This window comes from Taudactylus pleione, unplaced genomic scaffold (genome assembly GCF_031769625.1).
Source record: "Taudactylus pleione unplaced genomic scaffold, aTauple2 ptg000393l, whole genome shotgun sequence".
Lineage (NCBI taxonomy): Eukaryota > Metazoa > Chordata > Amphibia > Anura > Myobatrachidae > Taudactylus > Taudactylus pleione.
In genome coordinates this window covers 5,509,130-5,532,821 of record NW_028284794.1, presented here as the reverse complement: position 1 = coordinate 5,532,821, position 23,692 = coordinate 5,509,130, and the positions used below count along the sequence as shown (strand labels likewise).

The 23,692-nt window shown below is 53.1% G+C and overlaps 1 protein-coding gene across 4 annotated transcripts in view; it reads left to right on the top strand.

The window, feature by feature from the left end:
- The window catches only part of STAG3 (STAG3 cohesin complex component), a 183,949-nt gene that overhangs the window by 57,358 nt on the left and 102,899 nt on the right, over positions 1-23,692 (top strand). For all 4 annotated transcript variants that reach the window (XM_088446139.1, XM_088446141.1, XM_088446137.1 and 1 more), the window contains exons 13-18: positions 9,535-9,642; positions 10,899-11,004; positions 11,092-11,197; positions 15,388-15,491; positions 15,853-15,945; positions 16,340-16,429. In XM_088446139.1, coding sequence (XP_088302265.1) covers positions 9,535-9,642; positions 10,899-11,004; positions 11,092-11,197; positions 15,388-15,491; positions 15,853-15,945; positions 16,340-16,429 — 607 coding nt within the window. The remainder of the gene's footprint in view (positions 1-9,534; positions 9,643-10,898; positions 11,005-11,091; positions 11,198-15,387; positions 15,492-15,852; positions 15,946-16,339; positions 16,430-23,692) is intronic.

Sequence of the window (23,692 nt, the reverse complement as noted above, 5' to 3'; positions counted from 1 at the left end):
AAATCTCTGTGCGTCCACGAAGCTACTGACCAGGAACGCCCCTATGTTCAAAAGATTTCTGATAACGTGCATCTCAATCATAACCTAGACTCAGAGCGTGCAGACCGCGTGACGCATACGCTGTGCGACTTGGTGACTTAGTACAGTACCATAAAATGGCTTTACACCAGGAACATCGTCATTGGGTGGGATTCAGAATCAGGCCCTCTGTCTCCTAATCTAGCTCTTAGACAGGAATGCAGGATAACAGAGAGAGGCTCTTTAAATGATGCTGACTGTGTGCCATGGAGGTTATACATAATCTGTGCACAATCGTTCATTTATATGTAAAACCTAGCTTAAATTCCTGACTTTGGGCCTGATACAGCAAGGATAGCGGCTGCAATCGCACACGCAGTTCTGCTTTGAGAGTATGCTAATATTTGCAATCGCAAAGCACTTGCACTGACAACATACAGGCGCCCACTTCCCTCTCTCGCACATCCGTAACACCTTGCAATCCAGCCAAAACATCGAAATACATTGGAGCCTCTCGCACAATTACGGCAGGTCAGGCCCTACTTGCAAACTGCTAACTTTCCTGTACTCAGCGAGCACTCAGGCTGCATATGCCGTCGCAGGGGCTAATTTATGCACACCCCTGTAACCGCATTCAAACGCACTGATACGCCGCTATGGGCCTGAAGTTTCTGCAGTTTGAGCGATTATCGGTAATCAGTCGCACTGCGCATGCATCAAGTTTCATTACCGATGTCTCTCGCAGTGAGGAGTTATTAACAAAGTGACTGACCGACAGGGAACGTTTGTGGGCGGCAACGGGGAGTTGGCGACACAAATGCAGGTGTGTCGCGACCGTTTTCCGGGCGTGTCTCTGCCTCCAACTGCGATCCAGTATAGTGTCAAAATGGCTCTGGCATCTCAGTTCCCGGCGGCCATTCTGTGCGACCATGGGGTTACTCGTAAGTCCGATAATCAACTGATCTGCGGTCGAGCTGCGTCTTTGTACGCAGTGGCGTGGATTTGCGAAGCCCAGAGACTGCGAAATTTGCATATTTTCTCACAGGCGCTGCGTACAAAATGGCAGCTGTGGTGCCTTAGCGTCCATCTCTGGATTTAGGCCGTAGGCTCATTTACATCTTTTAAATGAGTCGGTACCCTCTCACAAAGTCCCCCTAAATGCGTCTTCTCCACCCCTAGATCTCATTGATATAATTTCCCCCTGACAGGATGTCTTGTACAGTGTCTGCACACGAGTCGCAGTATTTGTGCGTCAAATCCATACTGTGCACGAAGCAACTGTAATCCTCCCCAGCCGTCTCTGCAAACCCATGCACAGTTCTGAGCCCCTGCCTTTCACTGCCCCCCTCTGGTCCAAAATCCCTGCACTCCCCTGTAAAAGTAATATAACTCGCACAAAACTTTGGCGTGTGACCTCAGAATTCAGCATTCGCGCCGGAGTCTTGCGCTTTGCCGTTCTTTAAATGTCCCTTATGTTAGCATTGGGGTGGTATCTGCTTAAGGCAACTGTAGCATGTGTAGTTCTACAACAGCTGGGGGAAGGGGCGCTTATTGCCCACCCTTAGCTTAAGCAGATGCGTCACAGTCCCATTGTGCTTGTAGTGCTATTTCCACTTACACATTTTACGCACAGAGGGACTGATTCAGACCCGGTCGCAAGCGCTGAGCGCTCGCAGCAGGGTCGATGGTGGCCCACAGCGCATGCGCAGGACCCGGCTAGCGACGGGCACTCCGTCGCTCCGGGTCTCGCAACAAAGGGGGCAAGCTGTCGATGTTGAGTGACAGCTCTCCCCCTTTGGAAGGGTGGGCCGGGGGGGGGGGGGGGGGTGGCTGCCCAAACGAAGGCGTTCCCATGAGAACGCCTGTCGTTTGGGGGCGGGCCCCACTGACATCACAAGTGATGTCAGCGGAGAGATTCCGGCTCTGTTTGAGCCAAAATCTCTCCGGGGCTTGCGGCCACGGGACCCTACCACAAGGGTCTTGTCGCAAGCCCGATGGTCGCGATGGTCTTGACCATCGCGACCATCATCATGGCAGCTCGCTGTAGCTGTGGGTGGTCACCCATAGCTATGCGAGCGGCCAGGAGGCCGTTCTAAAAAAAAAAAAAAAAGACTGGCCCTGATTCAGAGTGAGCGCTCTGTCAGAGCGTCCGGCTCTGAATCAGGCCCAGACTGTGCTGGTTCTACTTCCGTTCCAGTTTCCACATTTATAGGGCCAGATGTACTAAGCTCTGAAAAGTGATAAAGTGGAGAGTGATAAACTACCAGCCAATCAGCTCCCAACTGTCATTTTTCAAACACAGCCTGTAACATGACAGTTAGGAGCTGAGTTCCTGGTCATTTATCACTCTCTCCAGTTTATCACGTTTCCGAGCTTAGTACATCTCCCCCATAATATGAGAATTCAAAGGGCAAATCTAATAACACTTTCCTGCATTTGAATCACAACAGAACATGAGCTGGGCTCCCCATTGTCTCCATCATTCCTGCGTGTTCCCTCCTGGCTGACCGTACGGGGACTGATTTCTAATCAATAAGCCCCATCTGCTCAGCAACTACTCTTCTGTGTGCGGACAATACATCCATGTCCTTCTGCCCGTCCCCTCCCGGCATTGTCTGCAGCCGTATAGGGTCCCTGAAGTACTTTGTGTATGAGGGTGGGAGGGGGTGGGGAGTTTAGGGGGCTGCTGTAGGGGCTATATTTATATAATTGCCTTGTCACCGGGCGATTTGTCATGTAGATTTCTTCATTTCTTGAGAGGCTGTGAAAACCAATAAGTAGAGAAAAACTATTTAACAATATAATATATGTAAAAAAAACGTGTTCTGTTTGAATATTACATATAGTTTTTTTCTAAAATCTGGTGACTACAGATGTGTTCACATACATCTACCGTGTGCTACAAGCCGCGTTACACAGGGAGCTAGGGGGTGCGGATGAGAGTCTCTGCACACGGGATCTATTCACCCGGCGGGCATCTGTCACCGCAAGTTTTCCCACCCGCTGGACACTGCGGCCCGCGGGTGGGGAAGACTGAGGGCTTGCTGTTTTATCGGGGAGGGCAGGACGCATTTTACTCTTTTAAAATCGTGCAGAGCGCAGCGCCCCGCTAAAACAAGTTGGCGAGAACACTAGATGCTGCATGTCATTTCAATCAGCTTTTCGCTTTGCGAATAGGACGGTTTTTTTAAGGGATAAAGCTGCACTTAAAAGATGCTCGGCGCTACTGAGTCGTGACACGGCATGGCGCGACTAAAAGGGCAGTTTCTACTTCAGGGTCCATAGGGGGTCCACAGGGTTGACCTTGGGGTATAGCTTGGATCTGGATCCACGGGCACCATACAGTTAAAGCTTTAGCTCCCAGGATGCACCTGGGTCCGTCCTCCTCTATACACCGCCCCCGGCCACAGGCACCTCAGTTTCAGTTTGGTGCCGGCCGAAGTCGGTTGCACTGTGCAGTGGGGCTGCAGGAGCAGCCCCATAGCTTTATTTTTATAGAAGAAAAGTTTTTTATTTTTTCTCTCTTGTTTTACACTTAATGCGGCAGCATAGGACTGTCCTTCTGGACGTCCATGCTGCCGCTTCAACACCCCGCTGGCGCTGCGACGTCAGTACTGATCTGGCGATCGCAGCGGGACCCCGGAGTTAGTCCTAGCATGGCTCCGGGACCTCCCTCTGACTGCTGCCGGACTCTACGGGGAACAGGTAAGCCGCGAGCAGCGCTCTTAGCGCCGCTCGCGGGGGTAAATGCAGTCAGTTCCCGCCGGTCTCTGGGGACAGACCGGCGGCGCTAGTAGCGGCGGCGGGCTCCCCCTCATGCAGGCATACCCCACGCTCCGCTGGGCCACCAGGGTATAAGTTCCGGAGGGGAACCAGCATCCCTGGGGTTAAATACTAGCCAGGGGAGGCAGCCTTCCCTGGTTTAGCGGCTCCTCCCCTCAGCTCAGCGCGCCTTTTCTCGTGTGTACTGGCGTCGCTGAGCTGCTCCTCTGCTGGCCACTCCTCCTCAGAGCTCTCCGACTAACGTAGGCTCCCAGGCAGGTGCATGGTCAGGTCCCCCTGTGTACCTCTCCCCTACCTAAAGGACAGTGTACACAGCGCTATAACTCCCCCCAGACACTGAATCTGGGTGGTTGAGGGCAGCGATTGGTGCAGTAAGTACAATCTTCCTGCATTGTATGTGACTTTGCTAGTGCTGCTGTCTGTACTTATTCTCTACTTGCTGTCAGCTTATATCTATCCCTTTGCTTCTCCTACAGCCCGAAGGTGTGTGGGGGAGGGGCGTTTTTCTATTAACCTCACTTTTATAAATCATGTATTTGTGAGGTCAGTCACATACTGTTGTGTGCTACACAGTACCATATTTTTGGGCCTGTTTGTGTTGCATGCTGGTGAGTGCGAGGGTGTTAACACCGTATGTCCTCTGCTGATAAGTATTTATTGTATAATTACTGTTTCATGTCTGATGAGGAGACTGAGCACTTCGGGGCTCCTGTGTTGCTTTCCTGCAGACGCTGTTCTGCTGGTGTTAATGGGAGGATTTATCTCTGGATGGTCTTTGCGGGCAGTGCCAGCTGGCACCAGGCCCCTCTATACCCCCTATGCAGCAGGACCCCCCTTGGGCGATGTTTCACAAGTGCTGACATCTATTGCAGATGTCGATCCCTACAGTGACCCCTTCTGGGGCATTGTCCCAGCACTCTATCTCCCATTCCCCGGATATTCCGCAGGTATTGCGGTCTCCCTCCGGGGCCCAGACTGTGAGACGGTATTCGGGGCTGCCTGTGTATGTCCAGCCTCCCCCTGTATCACAACAGTCTGTAGTTCCTTTTCAGGGCTTCCCTCAGTCGGCTCCTCCGCCTTGGGTGGATGTTCTCTCCAACTCGTTACAGAGTTTGGCGCCTTCATCCTCGGCTTTTAAGTCATTGTTGCAGGGTGATGTTCCACAGAAGGCGACTAAGCGGCCTGTTGTGAGTTTACTCACTGCGCCGGTATCAGAATCGGATCCCTCTTCAGATGATGGAGAGGTCCATGAGGATTCTGATTTGGATGCTGTGGGACAGGAGGTTGAGCCTAGGTCCTCCATTAATGTTCCAGCATTAGTTAGGGTGGTGCGGGCTATTCTCAATATAGAGGAGGAGGCATCGGTCCCTAAGTCGAAGTTTCCTGACTTCAGGAAAGCAAAGGTTATTTCTAATGTGTTCCCTCTGTCCGATCAGTTGGCGGATCATATGGCGGCGGCCTGGCAATTACCCAGCAAGAGATTCCAACCGCAGAAAGGGTTGGCTTCTCATTATCCCTTTCCTGAGGATCATTGCAGGAAATGGGAGACTCCACTGGCGGTGGATTCACATGTCACTCGCTTGGTTAAATCCGCTACGCTACCATTGCCGTCTATTTCCTCTTTAAAGGATCCAACGGACAGGAAAGTGGAGATTTGTTTGAAGTCGCTCTCCGGAGCGGTGGCGCGCCCGTCCATGGCCATTTCCTGCGTGGCTTAAGCCATTGAGAACTGGGCCAAAGCCTTGGAGGATTCTCTTACGGACGGTGTTCCGGATGTTTAGAGAGCATTAGTGGCACAAATGAGGGATGCCAATTCCTATATTGGGGAAACGTCATTGGACGCAAGCATGTTAACCTCTAGAGTTTCGGCTGCGGCTGTGTCTGCTCGGAGATCCTTGTGGCTGCGGTCCTGGAGGGCTGATGCGGACTCTAAAAAGGGTCTGGAGGCTCTCCCCTTTAATGGAGATTTGCTATTTGGTCCAGATTTGGAAAAAATAGTGGATACCTTGGCTAAGTCCAAGTCGGCTTTCCTCCCTTCGGCTTCTGCGCCGGCTAGGGTGAGGAGCACTGCCGTTCGGTCCTTTCGGGTTCAGGGTAAGGCCAAGGGCCAGTCCTTCCCGAGACATTCAGCGACTAAAGCCTCATCCAAACTCAAGAAGCATATGGAATGCTTTGCGCCCCTCTTCCAAACAGGAGGATAAACCTGCTGCCTGACGGGACGGGCCTCTCCCTGGGGGACCCCAGAGTGGGAGGCTGACTTCTCAGATTCACCCAGTGTTGGTTCAGTACCACCACGGATGCTTGGGTTCGAGAAGTAGTCTCTCAAGGGTACGCCCTGTCGTTTCGGTGCAGGCCGCCCCACCAATTTTTTTGCACGAGTCCTTCGCTGGACGAGTCCAAAGCTTCGCATCTCTGTTTCTGGTGCAGAGACCCAATGGGTCTCATTGCCCTATTCTGAGTTTAAGGTCTCTGAACAAGTACCTCAGAGTTCCCGAGTTCAGGATGGAAACATTGCGGTCCATCATCCTGGCGATGGAACCGGGGGACTTCATGGTCTCCCTCGATATCCAGGACGCCTATCTCCACGTGCCCGTGGCACCGGCACATCAGTGGTACCTGAGGTTTGCTATCCTAAACCATCACTACCAATTTCGGGCGTTGCCTTTCGTTCTTTCCACGGCTCCGAGGGTCTTCACCAAGGTGACGGCAGTCATGGCTGCCCACCTTCGGGGTCAGGGTATACGGTTGCTGCCGTACCTGGACGATCTGCTGCTGCTGGCGAGCTCCCCGGAGGTGCTTCTTCATCATCTCCACCTGACAATTGCTTGTCTTCAAGCACATGGGTGGTTAATAAATTGGAAGAAGTCGTCTCTGATCCCATCTCAACGGATGGTCCATCTGGGAGCACTTCTGGACTCCAGTCAACAAAGGATTTTCTTGACTCTGGAAAAGGTATCCTCCCTACAACTAAGGATACATGGTTGCCTAAGCAGTGGCAGGGTGTCAATACTTTCGGCAATGAGTCCTGGGGTCCATGGTGTCGGCATTCGACATGGTGGAGTTCGCCCAGTTCCATTCCAGACCCCTGCCGGGGCAGATTCTTGTGGAATGGAACGGGTTGTCCCGCCGGATACGATCCCAGATACTGGTATTGTCCCCGGAAGTGCGCCAGTCCTTGGCGTGGTGGCTGCAGTCAGCTCATCTCGGCCAGGGTCGCCCCTTTTGGATTCCGGACTGGGTTCTGCTCACGACAGATGCCAGTCTCCGGGGTTGAGGGGCAGTGACCGGCTCGTTGTCTCTTCAGGGCCGTTGGTCGGCGGAGGAGGCCGTCCTTCCCATAAACATTCTAGAGCTACGGGCAGTGTACCGTGCTCTTCTGGCGTCAGGCACCGTTCTTCTCGGAAGAGCAGTTCAGGTGCAATCAGACAACGTCACCACGGTGGCATACATAAATCACCAGGGAGGAACTCGCAGTCGAGCTGCGATGTTGGAAGTGTCCCAAATCCTGACTTGGGCGGAGTGCCACCTTCCAGCAATATCGGCAGTCTTCGTCCCGGGAGTCCTCAATTGGGAGGCAGACTTCCTCAGCCGTCACGACGTGCATCCCGGGGAATGGTCGCTTCACCCAGAGGTGTTTCAACTTCTCGTGGACAGGTGGGGACTGCCGGAATAGGACCTGATGGCCTCTCGTCACAATTACAAGTTGCCCATATATGGCTTCCCTAAGAGTTTATGTATCGGCCCTGTCAGTGTGGTTCCAACGAAGGATTGCCACACTGCCTGACGTTCACACTTTGTTCCAAGGTGTTCTGAGGATCCAGCCTCCCTTTGTGCCTCCTGTGGCTCCGTGGGACTTGGCGGTGGTTCTTCGGGTCCTGCAGGGACCTCCTTTTGAGCCTCTTGAGTCGGTTGACCTCAAGTGGTTAACACTTAAGACTGTGTTTCTCCTGGCTCTTGCTTCGGCCAGAAGGGTATCCGAGTTGGGGGCACTTTCCTGAATCCCCCCCTTCCTGAGTTTTTGCCTAAAGTGGTTGCTAAGTTCCACATTAACCAGGAACTTGTTGTGCCAGCTTTTCAGTCACCTGATCTTTCAGCTGGTGAGGCTTCCTTAGATGTAGTCCGGGCACTTAGAATCTATGTGGACCGGACTGCTTCGGTTAGGAAGGCGGATTCTTTGTTTGTCCTCTTCGGTTTTCACAAGAGGGGTTGGCCTGCCAACAAGCAAACGTTAGCCCGTTGGCTTCGTTCCGTTATTTGTGAGGCTTATGCACAGGAGGGTTTACCTGTGCCAGCCTCTGTTAAGGCTCATTCCACTCGTTCTGTGGGTCCCTCTTGGGCTGCTAGACGTGGCGCCTCCGCTGTTCAGCTGTGTAAGGCGGCCACTTGGTCTTCAATTCAAACATTTTTGAGGTTCTATGCGTTTGACACCTTCGCCTCTCAGGATGCATCCTTTGGGCGCCGGGTACTCCTTTCAGCACAGGAGCGTCCCCGCCCTTAGTTGAACTGCTTTGGGACATCCCCAAGGTCAACCCTGTGGACCCCCTATGGACCCTGAAGTAGAAAACAAGAGATATGGTAAGAACTTACCTTTGTTATCTCTTTCTACGAAGTCCATAGGGTCCACAGGGCGCCCGCCCTGACGCACCTGGCTTCATATGGGCTGTGTGGCTGGTCACCGGTTTTCCGTCTCCCATTTCTGTGAGTATGGTTTCTTGTGTGTTCCAGTTTTCCTTCTCTCTGTTTAGTCTCCTCCTCCGGCCTTAGCTGCTTACCAACTGAGGTGCCTGTGGCCGGGGGCGGGGTATAGAGGAGGACGGACCCAAGTGCATCCTGGGAGCTAAAGCTTTAACTGTATGGTGCCCGTGGATCCAGATCCAAGCTATACCCCAAGGTCAACCCTGTGGACCCTATGGACTTCGTAGAAACAGAGATAACAAAGGTAAGTTCTTACCATATCTCTTGTTTTAACGCGCAAAGAGGCTGGATGCCATTGAAGCATAACATAAGAACGCCCACTTTATTTAACAAATATCCGTAATGTTTAGCAAGACTGCGAAACGATCGGTAACATGGAGTACCATCGCAGCCTCACGCACACTTGCACAAGCTCTGGCCTTACTCAGGAATTGCTAACCTCGTCGTACGCTATGAGGCCTCAGGCTGCATAGGGCATCGCAGTGGATGATTTATGCACGCCCCTGCAACGGCGTTGAAACGCACTGACACGCCTGCATTCACCCCACCCCCAGTTACCACCACAATCGTCACTTCCTGTCAATCACTCTTCGATGGTTTCTGCATATTCATTGCGATCGCAGTCCCAAACGCAATGGCTAGTTCGCGCACTGCCATGCATGCGCAGCACGCAACAATCGGCCGATTGTGTGCGTAATCGCAGGTGCGAACGGTAGTGAATCAGGCCCTTTATTCTGTGTTGCTGGACTGATATAATTATTATCTGCCTGTTAATGCTATGGCTCACATGGTAAGTAAGATCATTCTCCACTGCTCCGCCTATCAGCGTGCCAGGCATATAACATCCCGGATGTAAGACGAAGATTGCGGGATAGTACCTGCATGTATGTTAGTAAATGGCGTAACCTTTATGTGACTGTTGCAGTGCACAGGGTTTGAAGATAATGGACTTATAGCAACGTGTTCCGTGAGTACATGACCGTCATGGTGTATTCTGTAGTGAGTGGTGTTTTTTTTTTTTGTCTGTGTTTCCCGCAGGAACATGGAAAACATCCTGAGCCAAGAGGACTGCGAGATCGTAGACCCCTTGGTGTACACAAGTAACCGAGCAATAGCCACTGCAGCGGGAACGTTCCTGTACCAGAGGTCCAGCTGTGTGTCTGTCTCACCTTTTTACTTTCTGTGGACCCCCAAACCTGCAAAGACAGATGACCTGAGCTCTGCTACCTGTGTTGCTTTGGGGGCAGACAGATCCTTTCTGTACCCTCTTCTCCAAAGCCTCCATCCTTTCTGTGCCACCTCCTTAATGGGTGTGGATTGAAAGATCTGCAGTATTTAGATATACAGTAAATAGGGGTGACACCAGATGGTCGACAGAAAATAGGTAGACTTAGGGCCTGATTCAGACCCGGTCGCAAGCACTGTGCGCTCGCAACTGGGTCATTGGTGGGCCAGTGTGCATGCGCATGATGGAGCCAGCTCCGTCGTGCGCATGCGCGAGACTCGGATAGCGACGGGCACTCTGTCGCTCCTGGTCTCGTACCAAAGTGGGCGTGCTGTCGATGTTGAGTGACAGCACGCCCCCTTTGGTCGGCGGGCCGGGGGAGTGGCTGCCCAAACGGAGGCGTTCCCATGTGAACGCCTCCGTTTGGGGGCGGCCCCACTGACATCATGAGTGATGTCAGTGGGAGAGATTTCGGCTCTGGGGCTTGCGGCAACGAGACCCTACCACAAGAGTCTCGTCGCAAGCCCGATGGTCGCGATGGTCTTGACCATCGTGACCATCTTCCTGGCCGCTCGCTATAGCTATGCTATGCGAGCGGCCAGGAGGCCGTTCTTAAAAACAAAGAAAAAAAAAAAAAGACCGGCCCTGATTCAGAGCGAGCGCTCTGTCAGAGCGTCCGGCTCTGAATCAGGGCCTTAGTCCGAAGGTCGACTGTTAAATGGTCGGCATGGACTAAGGTGCACAGGGTCAAAGGGTCGGCACACAAATGGTCGACACATGGTTTTTCTTTAGTATTTTAATCTTCACCATAACTCTAACCCTCCCCCTGGTGCCTAACCCTCTCCTAGTACCTATTCTAACTGTTCCCTACCTCAGCCTAACCCTCTGCCAAGTGCCTAACTAAAAATCATGAAAAATTAAGCAAAACCATATGGCGACCTTTTGACTTTCGACCATTTGACTGTGGCGACCTTAGTCAATGTCGACCATTTAACAGTTGACCCTACCCTATTGAATATTTGGTGTAGACCTATTTACTGTCTATCTAGACTCTGTAGATCGTCCATCCCCATACCGTTCTTGCTTTGTAATGACATGTCCTATGTCTATTGCTCATCCACATTACTAGCGGCTCAGCTTAGTGACCCCCTGTGTGTAATGCTCTTTCTGACATCAGGTTATTGGCCGGCCAGGAGGCCGAGCATAGTCCTAAGCGCAGTGCAGCTCGGAGGCCCCATGCCATATTCTATCGCAAGTTGGTTTCATTTTTCATTTCCAGTGAGGTGAGTGGATGGTACCTCTTGTCACCCCCTCTGCACATCCCTTCTGTATTTGGGCTTGGCTCACCTCTCCTTTTCCCCCCCTGCCAGCTCCATGAACACGCTGCGTACCTGGTGGACAGCCTGTGGGACAGTGCCGGGACTCAGTTCAGGGACTGGGAGTGTCAGACTGATCTGCTGTTGAAGACTGAGGCCGGTAAGTTCCGCCGTGGCGATGGAGGTGGTGGACCGACCATCACTAGTGCTCATTGTATTTGTGCGCAGTAAGCTGGAAAATGAGAGAGCAGGGGGCTTCTATCAGAAGTGAAGTGCTCATAAATAGTTACATATTCTGCATGTTTTACAGCTGAGGATGGTTCATATGTCTTGGTCGATACTGCAGCAATTCGTTGCATAAGAGTAGTGCCCACATGGTCAAGAGGTTCAGTTGTTGTTCACACCAAACACCGGAAAGGGAATGAAACGAGATGTTACGGACTTTGATCATGAAATGATTGCTGGTGCCAGACGGGATGGTTTGAGTGTCTCAGAAACTATATTTCCGCTATTTCAGAAGTCAAACCCTTTCTTTGTAGAGTAGCCGACATCAGCTAGGTCCAGTTCCACCCTGACAACGCTCCATGAGGCTTAGTTCAAGCCACTGGAAGTGGTGTTTGTCAGTGCTCTCCTACGAGTCATGCTTGTTTGGCTCGCAGGTCTTGGCAGTGTTGTTGGGACCATGTTGAAGGCTAGAAAGCCTGTTTCGGGATAAGATGTATTATCGGGTTTGGAAGACTCCTATATTACTTGGTGTAAGAAGCAGACGTTTCCAATCATTTCGTTTTAGTCAGCTCATTTGCTTCTTTGTTTGCAGGAGGGTTTGGATAATGGATTGAGACTTCGGGTCTGATTCAGATATATATGCAATGCCGACATTTGCACAGCTGAGCGATTTATCTTCTGACTCTGCGCACTCGCCCAGGTACCTTAGTGAGGACTTCTCTGCAAAGTGACTGACATTCAGGGATCATTTGGGGGAGGTTACGGGGAGCGGCAGCTAAAAACGCAGGCGCGTCGCAAAAGTTTTCAGGCGTGTCCTAAACTGCGATTCCAGTACGCAGATCAAGTGGTTCCTACGTCTCAGTGCAGGCGGCCATTCTGCGCAACCATAGGGCTACTTTGATAACCGATTAGTATTGCGCGGTCTGCTGTGGCGGCTGCGTGTGTGTATAATGCAGGTGCTTGGATTTGCAATGGCCCCGGTGGGCGTCTCAATACATATCGCAGCTGCAAGTACAATATCGTCCCATCTCCGATTCAGACCGTTAGTTCTTTTGAAGATATATGATAAAGACAGGTGGTATATGATCCCTTCACCGTTTGTACGATATCATATGAGATATTATGAATTCTGTGGACCTTGAATACAGCAAGTGCCAGAGAATGTTTTAGGCGAGGGCTGAATACAAGGTAAATGTATCTCAACTTTCACATTTAGCTCATACAGAGCAATACAGAAGCATAAACACAATAAGCTCATATAGGGGAAGGGATTGACATAAAATGATATCAAATGCACTCATATCATGTATCCCTACTGTGGGTCTGGGATACCCCGTGTTTAGCACCCCAGGCAGATTTGTGTGCGCTCCATAGTCCCCTGCATCTGTACCTCCTTGCTTTAGTTCTTCATACTTCTGCTCTCTGTCTTTCAGACGCAGGTAGGTGCATATTGAGTCCCCCTGGGATTTCAATTTAGGGGCTGTTTCAGAGGTGGATGCTATTTCTATTACTTACGCAGTCACCGCACTGCGGATGTGCTGATCTGGGGATGCGATGTAGCAAGGTTTGGGGGGCGGCGACTCGCAACGTTCCAGAAAACTCTGCGTGCCAAAGCCAGTGACGCTACACTGGCGCCCCGGCACCATGATTCCACCGGACACCCTGAGGGCTATCCAGATGTCCGATGGTCAAGCAGAGGACCCGATGATGTGTCTTATGATGCAGCAACACATGGGAGAAGCCGGCAGCGAAAGTCTTTTTTACTTGAGACGCCTCCTGCGGTTTGTACAATTGCGCACAGTCACTGATTGCAAAAGCGCAGCTGCTGCACTATAGTGGCCGTCTCTGAATCAGGTTCTTGGGGCCATATTCAAAAAGCCATTTTCGGCAAAACCTTTTCGCAGATGGCGTCATTTTCGCCAATTCCATTTATCCCTGTATTCAATTTGTTCGACTTGAAAAGTTTGCGCCTTGTAACCAGCGGAAAAGTTTTGCCTATGAATACCCAGCGGAAAAAAGTGCAGAATCTGGGTTTTGGGGTGCGAAATTGCTGCAATCCCCATAAACTCTTCTTACACCCCCCTTGACGCTTTTTGTGTCAAAAAATGCAAAAAAAACCCCACAAAGGACACCCCAAAAAAGCACTTTGAAAAAATGGGCAGAGAAAATCAAAGTGGGGGTACAAAATCAAAAACTAGCGAAATAGCATATGGGGGGATCTGGAAGTATGGGGGAGGTGTTTTTTGGATTGCAGGTGTTTGCTGAAGGTGCATTTTTGGCGCTCTTTAATGCTTGACTTTGGCAACTTTAAAATATGCCTGCACCCATTTTCATGTACCCCAAATTTGATGGAACTAGTTATTTTCCCCTCAAAAAATGGCTAAATGCTATTCTTCACCACTGTCACCAAAGACACTAAATAGCGCTTATTGAGACCATTCAAAGACCCCCAAATACCTTCAGCACGACTAATCGAGGGTACCCATAGTGAACCCCCATGTCAGAGCATCTTTTGGGGGGTCTCAGGCTGATTTCTCCAAAACTGACAGAATGATTTCGCCCGGGGCCGGTTTTCGCACATTTGCAATTGAATACGCGGGGTCGCGCGCGATACTTTTTCGCTGGCATAACCTCCGATGACGGCGAAAAGTCCGGACACGGATAAGAGCCTTAGGGCCTGATTCAGACCCGCTCGCGAGCGCTGAGCGCTCGCAAGCGGGTCGATGGTGCCCTAGTGCGCATGCGCACGACTGAGGGAGCTCCGCCGTGCGCATGCGCGAGACCCGAATAACGACGGGGTAGCCGTCGTTATGGGTCTCGCACCAAAGGGGGCGTGCTGTCAATGTTGATTGACAGCACGCCCCCTTTGGTGGGCATGCCGGGGGTGTGGCTGCCGGGGGTGTGGCTGCCAGACGGAGGCGTTCCCATGGGTCCGGCCCCACTGACATCACTAGTGATGTCAGTGGGAGTGATTTTGGCTCCGCAGGGTCTCGTCACAAGCCCGATGGTCTTGACCATCGCGACCACCTTTTTGGCCGCTCGCATATGCTCCAAGTTTAGGTAGGAGGGCCCTGATTCAGAGCAAGCGCTCTGGTCAGAGCGTCCGGCTCTGAATCAGGCCCTTAGGGCTTCATTCAGAGGCGGTCGTACGGTCTACGACCGCACGGCCGCCTCGATGTTTGTCCAGTGCGCATGCGCACGAGGGAGCCTGCTCTGTCGTGCGCATATGTGAGACCCGCTATGACCGACAGCGCCGGTCGTAGCGGCTCTCTTTCCAAAGGGGGCAAGCTGTCGATGTTGATTGACAGCTCGCCCCGTTTGGAAGGCGGGCCGGGGGGGTGGCATCCCAAACGGAGGCATTTCCTGCCGTTTGGGGGGAGGCCCCACTGACATTACTAGTGATGTCAGTGGAAAGCTTCCGGCTCTGACAGAGCCAGAAGCTCTTCGGGGCTTACGACAAGTGAGACCCTATCCTAGGGTAAGCCCCGATGGTCGCGATGCCCTAGCGGTCGTTAGAGCTGTGGGTGTAAACCCATAGCCTAACGACCGAAACAGAGGCGGGCGGTCAGGATGCAAGCGGCCGCCCAGTTTCTGAGCGACCGCTTGCATCCTCCGACCGCCTCTGAATGAGGGCCTTAGTCTTTACAACAGTGGAATTGAAGTTTCTTGCATGCAAAAGAGTCTCATTCTTTGTTACTGACTGATGGATTCAGGGCTTTGTAGTCCTGGTTCACAGATCTTATCTTATGTTTCATGAGGGTAGGGCGGTTCTGTGCCACCAATGGATACAGGGAAAAATGATTAGTCTCTGTAGTTTGTCCGTTGTGTGTATTTATCCTTGCTTGGCTACTGGTAAACTGAGCTGGAGGGACTTATCGTCCAGTGCCTTGTAGAGGAGGAGTGGAGCCTGCCCCCACCGCCTGTGTCCCCCTACAGGCATCAGAGGAATGGAAGTAGTATGAAGGATTAAATTCCTATTTCCTAATGACATTAAATCGCCATTGTACTGCATGGCCAGAACCCATAGACTTCAGTTTTATAATGGCTCAAGTTATCCGTTCATGTCTTGGGCAGATATCCACTTCTCAGTAACTTCCTAACTCTAGCTATGGCTTCTGATCATAGGTTTAGATGACCAGGAGGAGAGCGCGCTCATCGAGATCCTGGTCTCCACCATAAGACAGGCGGCAGAAGGGACTTCTCCTGTCGGCCGAGTGCCTGCAAGGAAGGTGCGTCAGGCGTTGGTAAAAAATATCGGGGCTCATTTTGGCTGAGGTGTAAATCCAGCTAGGCGCTCCACACGGTTGGGAGAGGGCAGAAGCGCACTATTGTCTATTGGCGGTCGCTCGTCTGCATCAGCGCCTTTGTGCATATACTCCATGTAACACACGTGTAGCAGGAGTACTGAGGAATTTTTGCGCATCTAAAAAAATAAAATAAATCGATCCTCCTACATGAGTAATGACTTTGCGTGCAGATTGCGTGTGGCTCTGAATCACGCCCTCTGGCTGGATTTGCACCACGCTGAAAACTAGGCCCATTCTGTTCTTATTCCTGAGCTCTAGTTCATCTGAAACCTTTATGTTGTAGGCACAGTCTGCGAAGGAGAGGAAGGCTCATTCAGAGGATAAATCCAGGCTGAGCCGGCACATGATTATAACGCTGCCCCCTCTCCTCTCTAAGGTACCATAAGCTAAGCGTGAGAGTCCATGATACCACTGACTAACGTACCAACCTGTAACCCAACAGACCTGGTCTTACTTACCACAGTCATCGTACTGTTACCTTCCTAATCCACAACAGACACAGACATTTATTTTCCTTCAGTGTTTTATAGTATTAATGAAACTTTTAAGGTTTTGTAAACGTGGTCACAATAACAAGTTTGTTTTTCTGTCACACACGCACTCTCACCCGGCTCGATCTGGGTGCTCGGCCTGAAGGCCCAGCGGCTGGAACTTGGCTGGGTTTGACTACACATGTATACAATGCATACTCGTGTATATGTATGGGCAGATCTGTAGGGCCCAACCACCCGTTTCCAAAAACTACCCACCCTTTCTTCTCCTTTTCTTAGTTTTCAGCTGATGCAGACAAAATGGCAGCTCTGTTGAAGGTGGTCTGTTATCTAGAACGGGAGATTTACTGCACAGAGAGGCTGGAAAAGGTGAGGCGTAGAATGTGGAGGCGAGAGCAGGCCGGGCAGGTGGAGGCGAGAGCAGGCCGGGCAGGTGGAGGCGGGAGCAGGCCGGGCATGTGGAGGCGGGAGCAGGCCGGGCATGTGGAGGCGGGAGCAGGCCGGGCAGGTGGAGGCGGGAGCAGGCATAGAATATGGAGGCGGGAGCAGGCGTGGAATGTGGAGGCGGGAGCAGGCGTGGAATGTGGAGGCGGGAGCAGGCGTGGAATGTGGAGGCGGGAGCAGGCGTGGAATGTGTAGGTGTGAGCAGGCCGGGCATGTGGAGGCGGGAGCAGGCGTGGAATGTGTAGGTGTGGAGCAAGCCAGCCATGTGGAGGCTGAAGCACGTGTGGAATGTGAAGGTGTGGGGCAGGCCAGCCATGTGGAGGTAGAAGCAGGCATGGAATGTGTAGGCGGGAGCAGGCCGGGGCATGTGGAGGCGGGGGCAGGCCGGGGCATGTGGAGGCGGGGGCAGGCCGGGGCATGTGGAGGCGGGGGCAGGCCGGGGCATGTGGAGGCGGGGGCAGGCCGGGGCATGTGGAGGCGGGAGCAGGCCAGGCATGTGGAGGCGGGAGCAGGCATAGAATATGAAGGCAGAAATGTGTGAGGCTTATGTAGTCAGTGAAATGGTAAGGATTATAGCAACTAGGAATTGGTGAAGGTTTTTGAGGCAGGGATAAGGTGAGGATTATAGAGATGGAGATGTGTTTGGGAACGTATAAGCATGTAAATGGTGAGGGAGATATGGGGCCAAATGTAATAGGGTGAGAAGTTAGAGAATGTGACAGTTTAGCAGTAACCTCTCACACTTTTTAAACTCGGCCAATGTAATACAGTAGAATCTTGAGAACATGAAAACTTGCATGCTTTTTTAGACTCAAAGAGGGGAATTCAGTTGCAGGTGAAGGGTGTGAATTGCCGTCGCCACGGCGTTTAAACGCCGGCAACAGCAGCCCGTCTCGCATCCTTCGCCGAGTCAGCCGAATGCCCAATTCGCTCAAAAGTGCTCGCTACCCTATGGGGTAGCGAACAGTTTTTAGCGAGATCCTAAAGTGCAGCGGCTGCCGCACAGATTCGACCGGCCGAATGTATTCGATCCTAATTGTATTCCCTCTTTCTACTTCCGGGTCCATAGGGGTCCACAGGGTGACCTTGGGGTATAGCTGGATCCTGGATCCTCAGGCACCACGGAGTTAAAGCTTTTAGCTGCTCCCAGGATGCACTTGGGTCCAACCTCCCCTATACCCCGCCCCCGAGCCACAGGCACCTCAGTTAAAGATGGTGCCGTCCGGAGTCGGGTCACCCTGCTGGGGGGGAGCAGCCCCCTAAAGCTTTTTATTTTAATTTTTACTATAAGTTTTTTTCTCTAGAGCAGCAGCGATGGGCTGTCTGTACAGACGCCCACGCTGCCGCTCCTTCTCCCTGCTGGCGCTGCGACGCCAGCACTGAACTGGGGATCGCGGCGGGGGAAGCCAGAGTCTGTACTAGCCGGACTCTGGTTTCCCCCGGGACTGCTGCCGGAAGACGCCGGGGAGATTAAGGTAAGCCGCGCACCGCTGATTAGCGGCGGTGCGCGGGTTCCTTTTAAATGCAGTCCCATGCCCCCGGTCTAGGGGACAGACCGGGGGCGCTAGCGGTGGCGGCGGCCCCCCCCTCCAGCGGAGGCATACCCCGCCAGACCACTAGACCACCAGGGTAAATTAAGCGGCAAGCGGGTTGCCGGCATCCTGTCTAGCGGCTCCTCCCCTCAGCTCAGCGCGCCTTTCAGCTCGTAGTCTGGCGTCGCTGAGCTGCAGCTACTCGGGCCACTCCTCCTCTGAGGTCTCCAGCGGCCATTTTCTTTTCTTGGCAGCGCAGATCTTCAGGGAGCACGCGGACCGGTCCCCCTGTGTACCTCTCCCCCGACAAGGACAGTGTACACAGCACTATAGCCCTCCCAGACACTGAATCTGGGCAGGTTGATTGTAGTGGAAAGGTGCAGTGAGTATATCTTCCTGCATGGTATGTGACTTTTGCTAGTGCTGCCTGTCTGTGTCTTTTTTTCTACTTACTGTCAGCCTATACCTATCCCTTTCCTTCTCCTACAAGCCCTATAGGTGTGCGGGGGAAGGGTGTTTCTACAGACCTCACCTATATAAATCACGTATTTGTGAGGTCCGTCACATACAGTTGTGTGCTACACAGTACCATATTGTGGGCTGTTGTTCAGCACACTGGTGAGTGCGCACGTTTTCTTCCTAAGTCATGTCCGAGGAGGAGATTGAGCACCCCGGGGCTCCGGTATTGTTCTCCTGCAGGCGCTGTTCTGCAGGAGTGGATAGGGAGCATTTTGTCACAGGACGGCCTGTGCGGACGGTGCCAGGCGCTCCCTGGTATGTCTAAACCTCCCATGTCGCAGGAGCCACCATGGGCGATGTTTTCCCAGGTGCTGGTGTCCATCGCGGACCGTCTGTCGGTACCGACTGCCGCCCCTACTAGGGCGTTGCCCCAGCCTGCCATCCCCCATTTCCCCGGGTGTCCCACAATTATTGCAGACTCCCCCGGGGTCTCAGCCTGTTGGTCCCTATGCGGGGTTGCCAATGTATATTCAGTCCACCCCTGTGGCACAGCAGGCTGTGGTGCCGTTTCAGGCTCCTGTGGCAGCTCCTCCACCCTGGGTGGATGCGCTTTCCCACACTGTCCAAGATTTGGCGGCAGCATCTTCGGCTTTTCAGTCGATGTTGCGCAGTGACGTGCCCTCCAGGGCGTCTAAATGCTCAGTCATGGCGCAGGCTGCGCATCTTTCGGATTCTGAGGGGTCCTCGGATGATGGTGAGGTGCAGGATGACTCAGATGCCTCAGTCCAGGAGGTAGACACTAAGTCTTCCATCAATGTGCAGGCTCTGGTTAAGGCGGTGCGGGCCATTCTTCTGATTGAGGATGAGGCACCCGCTCCCAAGTCGAGGTATCCTAGTTTTAAAAAAGCTAAGGTTACTTCTGCAGCGTTCCCCTTGTCTGATCAGTTGACTGATCACATGGCGGTGGCCTGGCAGACGCCCAGTAAGCGTTTCCTGCCACAGAAACGCTTGGCGTCCAATTATCCATTCCCGGAAGCGCATTGTAAGAAATGGGAAACTCCGCCTGCAGTCGATTCCCATGTAACACGCCTCATCAGGAGTGCTACTTTGCCATTGCCATTGCCGTCTATATCCTCGCTGAAGGATCCTACGGACAGGAAGGTGGAGACTTGTCTAAAGTCTATTTCTACTTCAGGGTCCATAGGGGGTCCACAGGGTTGACCTTGGGGTTATAGCTGGAACAGGATCCATGGGCACCACACAGTTAAGCTTTTAGCTCCCAGGATGCACTTGGGTCCTCCTCTATACCCCGCCCCCGAGCCACAGGCACCTCAGTGTAAGCTGGTGCCCGGCCGGAGTCGGTCACCGCGCAGGGGGGCTGCAGGAGCAGCCCCCAGAAGCTTTTATTTTAAGTTAGATTTTATTTATTTTAATCTCCTTTTACTACAGACGGCAGCGAAGGGCTGTCTATACAGACGCCCACGCTGCCGCTCTGATCCCCGACTGGCGCCGCGACGCCAGTACTGATCTGGGGATCGCGGCGGGAGGGCAGAGTCCGTACTAGCCGGACTCTGTCTACCTCCCAGGACTGCTGCCGGAGTCGCCGGGGATGCAGGTGAGCCGCGCGTCGCTGGCTAGCGGCGGCGCGCGGAATGCCTTAAATGCAGTCCTTTAGCCTCCGGTCCTGGGGACAGACCGGAGGCTGCTGGCAGTGGCGGCGGTAACCCGTGGGACCACTAGACCACCAGGGATAAAGGGGCAAGCGGGAAGCCAGCATCCCTGGGGTTATTGCCAGCCAGGGGAGGAAGCCTTCCCTGTCAGCGGCTCCTCCCCTCAGCTCAGCGCGCCTTTCAGCACGCAGTCTGGCGTCGCTGAGCTGCAGACTCTTCGGCCACTCCTCCTCTGAGGTCTCCAGCGGCCATTTTCTCACAGTGGCAGCGCAGATCTCTCAGGGAGCACGCGGACCGGTCCCCCTGTGTACCTCTCCCCTGATTAAGGACAGCGTACACAGCACTATAGCCCTCCCAGACACTGAATCTGGGCAGGTTGATTGTAGTGTAAAGGTGCAGTGAGTATATGTGACTTTTGCTAGTGCTGCCTGTCTGTGCTTATTTTCCGCTTACTGTCAGCTTATACCTATCCCTTTACTTCTCCTACAAGCCCTACAGGTGTGTGGGGGAGGGGCGTTTCTACTGACCTCACTTATATAGATCACGTATTTGTGAGGTCCGTCACATACAGTTGTGTGCTACTCAGTACCATATTGTGGGCTGTTGTTCAGCACACCGGTGAGTGCGTTTTACTTCTACCCTGGTGCCAGATATATAATATATTCTGTCATGTCAGACGAGGAGGTTGAGCGCTCAGTGGCTCCGATGTTGGCCTCCTGCGGACGCTGTTCTGCAGGAGTGGATAGGGAGGATTTGTCACAGGAGGGTCTGTGTAGTCGGTGCCAGTTGGCTCCTGGCCCATCCAGACCTTCTCTGACGCAGGAACCACCGTGGGCGATGTTTTCTCAAGCGCTGGTGTCTATTGCGGACCGTTTATCGATCCCGACTGCTCTCCCTACTAGGGCGTTACCCCAGCCAACCATCCCCCATTCCCCGGGTGTCCCGCAGTTATTGCGGAGTCCTCCTGGGTCTCAGTCGGTGGGTCCCTATGCGGGGTTGCCTATGTATATACAGGCTTCCCCTGTGCCGCAGCAGCCTGTGGTACCTTTTCAGGCCCCTATGGTGACTCCTCCACCCTGGGTGGATGTGCTCTCCAACTCAGTACAAAATTTGGCGGCCGCTTCCTCGGTTTTTCAGTCAATGTTGCAGACTGACATGCCTTCTAGGGTTTCAAAACGCTCACTCATGGCACGGGCTGCTCAGGTATCGGACTCAGAGGGTTCCTCAGATGATGGGGAGGTCCCTGATGACACTGACTCGGACGCCTCGGTCCAGGAAATGGATACCAAGTCGTCCATTAATGTGCGAGCACTGGTTAGGGCAGTGCGAGCTATTCTTCTTATAGAGGATGAGGCATCGGTTCGAAGTTTCCTAGTTTCAAAAAAACTAAGGTGGCTTCTGCGGTGTTTCCCCTGTCGGATCAGTTGACGGATCATATGGCGGTAGCTTGGCAGGCGCCCAGTAAGAGATTCCTTCCTCAGAAGCGGTTGGCTTCTAATTATCCCTTCCCTGAGGCACATTGTAAAAAATGGGAAACTCCACTGGTGGTGGATTCCCATGTCACCCGTTTAACTCGGGGCGCTACTTTACCATTACCGTCGATATCCTCGCTGAAGGATCCCACGGACAGGAAAGTTGAGACTTGTTTAAAGTCTATTTACTCCCTCTCCGGGGCGGTGACCCGACCGTCCATGGCCATCTCCTGGGTGGCCAAGGCCATTGAGGGGTGGGCCAATGCATTGGAAGATACCTTCTCGGATGACGCTCCGGATGTCCAGCGGGCGTTGTTGGGACAGATGAGGGACGCTGCTTCTTACATTGGAGAAGCTTCTTAAGATGCTAGTCTGCTGACTTCGCGGGTATCGGCTGCAGCGGTGTCTGCCCGCCGATCCTTATGGTTGCGGTCCTGGAGAGCGGACTCTGATTCAAAGAAGGGCCTGGAGGCCTTACCTTTCAATGGGGAATTACTATTTGGTCCGGACTTGGACAAAATTGTGGATACCCTGGCTAAATCCAAGTCAGCCTTCCTCCCTTCGGCGGCACTGCCTGCTAAGGTTTGGAGTTCGGCTTTTCGTTCCTTTCGGGTTCAGGGGAAGGCGAAAGGTCAGTCCTTCCCGAGACAATCTGCGAGTAAGACGGCCTCTAAACCCAAGAAGCAAGCCTGGAGTGCACGGCGCCCTTCTTCCAAGCAGGAAGATAAACCTGCGGCCTGATGGGACGGGCCTCCTTCTGGGGGACCTCAGAGTGGGAGGCCGACTTCTATTTGCCCAGTGCTGGCACAATACCACCACGGATGCCTGGGTTCGAGAAGTGGTCTCCCAGGGGTACGCCCTGTCTTTTCGGTACAGACCACCCCACCAGTTTTTCTGCACGAGTCCTTCTCAGGACAAGACCAAGGCGTTACGGATTCAGGAGGCTATAGAGTCCTTGCTGAAAGCAGGGGTCATTGTTCCCGTTCCTCAATCACAACGAGGGACGGGGTATTATTCGTCTCTGTTTCTGGTGCAGAAACCCAATGGTTCTCATCGCCCTATCCTCAACTTGAAGTCTCTGAACAAATTCCTCAGGGTTCCCAAGTTCAGGATGGAGACGTTACGTTCCATCATTCTGGCGATGGAACCGGGGGATTACATGGTGTCCCTGGATATCCAGGACGCCTACCTCCATGTTCCGATAGCACCTTCGCACCAGCTGTATCTGAGGTTCGCTATCCTTCAACACCACTATCAGTTCCGGGCGCTACCCTTCGGTCTCTCCACGGCGCCGAGGGTGTTCACGAAGATTATGGCGGTCATGGCCGCACATCTTCGGAACCAGAATGTACGGCTGCTGCCGTATCTGGACGACCTCCTGTTGCTGGCGAGCTCCCCAGAGGTACTGCTTCAACATCTCCACCTGACGATCGCTTGCCTGCAAGCACACGGGTGGTTGATAAATTGGAAAAAGTCCTCCCTGATTCCATCACAGCGGATGGTTCATTTGGGAGCCCTGCTGGATTCGCGTCAGCAAAGGATCTTCCTGACTCCGGAGAAGGTCGCCTCCCTACAGCTGCGGATACGCAGTTGCCTGAGCCGTTGCCGCCTGTCGGTCCATTCGGCAATGAGAGTTCTGGGGTCCATGGTATCGACATTCGACATGGTGGAATTTGCCCAGTTCCATTCCCGGCCCCTGCAGGGGCTGATTCTATCGGAATGGAACGGGTTACCTCACCGGATCCGCTCTCAGGTGCTGGTGTTGTCTCCGGACGTTCGGCAATCTTTGGCTTGGTGGCTTCAGACAGCTCATCTGGTCGAGGGGCGCCCATTTTGGATCCCGGACTGGGTCCTGCTCACGACGGATGCCAGTCTCCGGGGTTGGGGGGCACTGACCGGCTCATTGTCTCTCCAGGGTCGTTGGTCTGCGGAAGAAACTCTTCTTCCCATCGACATCCTGGAACTGAGGGCTGTATACAGGGCTCTGCAGTCGTCCGGCCCCGCTCTTCACGGAAGGGCGGTACAGGTGCAGTCCGACAACGCCACCACGGTGGC